Raw genomic sequence first — 4,067 nt, forward strand, 5'->3', positions numbered from 1 at the left:
GCGGCGACGGGTAGCGTTTAGCGGCGACACACCAGAGAGAAAATAACACGGGCTTTTCTACGTCCTCCTAGTTGTTGGATCATCGCCTAAATCGACGGTTATGGTTGAAATGACGCGGATCGCCAACTAAAGCTTTTAGCGGCGACACCTTTAGCGGCAACGGACACTTTTAGCAGCGACAAAAACGCGTTTGTTTGATGTCGCCGCTAAAAGTGTCTGTCGCTGCTATTGCCTATTATTTTTGTAGTGAGCCAGCCGTCGCCGCTAATAAACACCCAGACGCCGCTAAAGGTCACCTCTACAACCGTTGGATCGAAAAGAAATAGGACGGATGGGGGTATTTCGCCGCAATTGCCTAGTGTCGCCGCTAAAGGCGTCGCCGGTAATGCTAACCTTTCTTGCGGTGGTTATTGGGGTCGCTACTAATTACATTTTTTCTTGTGGGGTAAAAGAATTGAATGTGTGTTACATTGATATGATAATAAGTTGGACTACAGTTAACAAATATCATGGGTACTAAAAAACAAAAGAGATTTGATAGGAGAGGGGCTACCACACGTGGGTGCGATGACGTCGACCGTTCGAAGGTTAATTTGATCAAACTTTAGCGGTTATAAAAGATTTCGGATGTGAAACTGAGAATGAATAACAATGTCATTGAGTATTAATTTAACATGCTGAATTAGTAGATATGGATATGAGACTAAAAGTTAACAAATTTGTGTTTTGGGTATTCAAAGGAAAAAGGGGGAAACTAGCCTTTTAGTAATAAAGATAAACAATGTTTATTAAAATTTATATGTTTTTATCTAAAGTTATCAAGAAGCGTTTGATTGTAACTATAGTTATCATAAAATGATCCTTCAAATTGTATATATTTTATCTTTTCCTTTTGGGAATAGTTGAATAATATTCGAATAACTTTTGTTTGTGAATGTTCACATGGAGTGTTTATATATTTTCTATTTGAAGACTACGTCTATAAAGTATGAAGTACTAATATATGCATATCATATAATAAATTCCATAAGTTTCGGTTGATTACTAAAGCTAGATAAATTTTAATTTTTGTCATTTTCGTCTTTAATTTATGCATTTAAGTTTCTCGACATAAGAATTAGACTTTAATCACAAAACCAACTTATGGCAAATTGTGTCATGAATATTGCATATTACATGAATCATTTTTAAATTTTCATAAAACTTGTTACGTCAAACATATAAAGTAATATTGGGCTATTACCCATTAATGTTTGCAAAACAACGTAGTTTATTTTTGTCTTCATAACATACATTTATAAAATTACGTTGTAGCCATGCTTGGCAGACATAAGAAAACCATCAAAACGCGACACAAGTTGTAAAATACAACATGGTCAGCAGTCCTACATCAACTAATTGCCTAAGTACACTATCTACATTTTGATCGAAACAAATTCCACTCGTTTGCTTCTTCGTCTCAAGTTATAATTGTATCTCGTGCTCCCTTCAAATAGCTAACTAAAAAAAATTATATATATGGATGTTTAGTCGTGCCAGCAAAGTAGCATAACCACACATCTCTTGATTATGTATAGCCTTCCTCTTTGCTCCTTAAGAAACTTGCCAAGCCCTTTGCTTTGTGACCTTCTGTTTGCATCATCACTTCCCATATTTATTCACTTTGAGAAACTGTAAGATAATGAAGGAATGATGATATGATGATATGAAGAAAAGAGCCAAAATAACCCTTCTTATAGGCATAGGAAAAGGGTACCATGGTCCAATTATTAAAGATATTATTTCAATGCCCATACAATGTACAAACCCTCCCTAACCCCACCCCCACCCCACCCCACAAATTTCCATATTTGACCTTTAATGTCAAATTTAAAAGAATATTATTAATGATAACTTAGATTTTATGCAATAAAAGTTGTAGATTTGCTTTTAAGTTGAAAGACCTCTACCGTTCATTTTCATGATAATGTGGTTTTACACTTTTTCTTAATTATTTGACGAAAACTAGGATGAGTGTTTCCTTATTAATGGTAACTTGATTGGCATGGGGTGCTCTTTTTGTTGTTCATGTGTGTTTTCATAGCTAGGCCTTTCATGTTCATGGACCCCTTCCATGCAGGACAATTACTTTTTTCTTTTCTTTTCACCATCATTCGAAAATACCCATGCACTTAAAATGACTTATTAGAAAAGAAAAAAAAAAAAAAAAAAAAAAAACCCTACATTTTTTACATTATTCAAATAATAAAAATAGTAATTTTCTCGTACATAAATACACATATGTGATAGTTTATGTTTCAAATGGATTGAAATCTTTTTCATTACAATTTGAGTTTAATCTTGAAAATGTATGGTATTTTCGCATACTTCTAGATTCATGTGATGGTTTAATCTATGTACGTTTTTCTCGTGATTGATCATATATTTTGAGTTAATTTTTTTCTTAAAACAGTCTTGATGCATCAAGTGGTTATCCAAGTGGTTGACTTAATGGACCATTGAGCATCATATGATTTGTTTAATTAAAAAGTAGAGACAAATTATAGGTTATGTGGAATTCAAGGAAACATTTAGGAAATAGAGAAATGAAGTGCATGAAAAGGGGGACAAGAAGTAGACATGGTAGTTATAGTTTAATTAGATTGATGAAAAATTTATGAAACTCAAGCAATGCATTAACTATGAATGACAAGTTTGATCCCAACATTAACATGAAGAACAGAGTTAGTCACCATATATGTCCTTGTCTTTGCTGCTTCTTTTTTAACGACGACAATATATATATATATATATATATATATATATATATATATATATATATATATATATATATATATATATATATATATATATATATATATATATATATATATATATATATATATATATATATATATATATATATATATTGATTACATATGTTTAGGGTACTAGCTAAAATTTAAATACTAACTAGCTGAGATAACAAGACATTGAGGAAAATATATATTTTTTTTATAATTAACTAATGATATATTTGAAAAAATGAACATTCGCTATTAAACATTTATAATTATTATTTTTCTACTGGCTTTTTATTAATAATAAAATTCAATTGTTCAAAATAAATATAATTTGATTAAATTTTTTGTATTTTTAAAATAGAGTTATGCAAGTAGTGTATGCCTACCTCGCAACCAAACATGTATATGTTAAGAGTTTTTTCTTAATGTTATTTTTTGTAGAGTTGGTACGATCAGATAAGAAAAATAAATTAAAATTAGGATAGTATACACCAAATTCATTATAATAAATTCATTATTTCATAAAAGCCATCAAAAAATAGTTAACTTTCTATATAAATGTCGATAAAAGTCATTTAAGATTTATAACTTTAGGTAAACACATGTTTTGTATTTTAAAATATGCTTATGGAAATATAGCAAACTTGAAATGACTTTCATTATAAAATAAATAAATAAATAAATAAATAATAATAATAATAATAATAATAATAATAATAATAATAATAATAATAATAATAATAACGCTTATATTTTCTGAAAAAGAAACTAAAATTTAAAGGATTTCGTAATATTTAATTTCCCCCTTCACATACTAAAAAAGTTAGTAGATTTTATACACATTATAGCAGTGGGAATTATTTGTAACTAATAAATATGTACAGTTTTCTTGCTTTTTAATTATCATTGTTTAATTATAGGACTTTTATATCTCAATCAACTTATGAATGTACAAATCTTTTTTTTTATTCCGTACATTGTCATTGTTACACACAAATAAGTGTGCGACAATAAAAAATTATTGGTTCTATGTATTAAATAATCATTTTGAGATTCTAATTCATCAATAATATACGTTTTCTTTGTCATATCTTTTAACAATATATAAATAAAATTGATGGTTCTTGGCAACTTCCGGAAGTGCCAATAATTTGGTACAAAATTATAGTTAGAAGAGCCAAAGATTGGAGGATCTTTTATGCAAGGTTGTGTGGTATCATCATCCAACAACATTGGAGTTCGTTTGGTTGTATCATGAAACGAGGTTCATTGTACCACAAAATA

General features: G+C 29.4%; 1 protein-coding gene across 1 annotated transcript; it reads right to left on the bottom strand.

The window, feature by feature from the left end:
• Window positions 1–1,338: 1,338 nt before the first annotated feature.
• On the bottom strand, window positions 1,339–1,652 carry LOC111894655 (small polypeptide DEVIL 4). The gene has a single exon (XM_023890749.3). The coding sequence runs from the start codon at window positions 1,650–1,652 to the stop codon at window positions 1,527–1,529; it is 126 nt and encodes a 41-aa protein (XP_023746517.1). The 3' UTR covers window positions 1,339–1,526.
• Between the last annotated feature and the right edge of the window lie 2,415 nt (window positions 1,653–4,067).

This window comes from Lactuca sativa, chromosome 4 (genome assembly GCF_002870075.4).
Source record: "Lactuca sativa cultivar Salinas chromosome 4, Lsat_Salinas_v11, whole genome shotgun sequence".
Lineage (NCBI taxonomy): Eukaryota > Viridiplantae > Streptophyta > Magnoliopsida > Asterales > Asteraceae > Lactuca > Lactuca sativa.

What these genes read in the sequence shown, in the direction of transcription:
- LOC111894655 (XM_023890749.3), bottom strand. Translation starts at nt 1,652, where the DNA reads ATGGGAAGTGATGATGCAAACAGAAGGTCACAAAGCAAAGGGCTTGGC.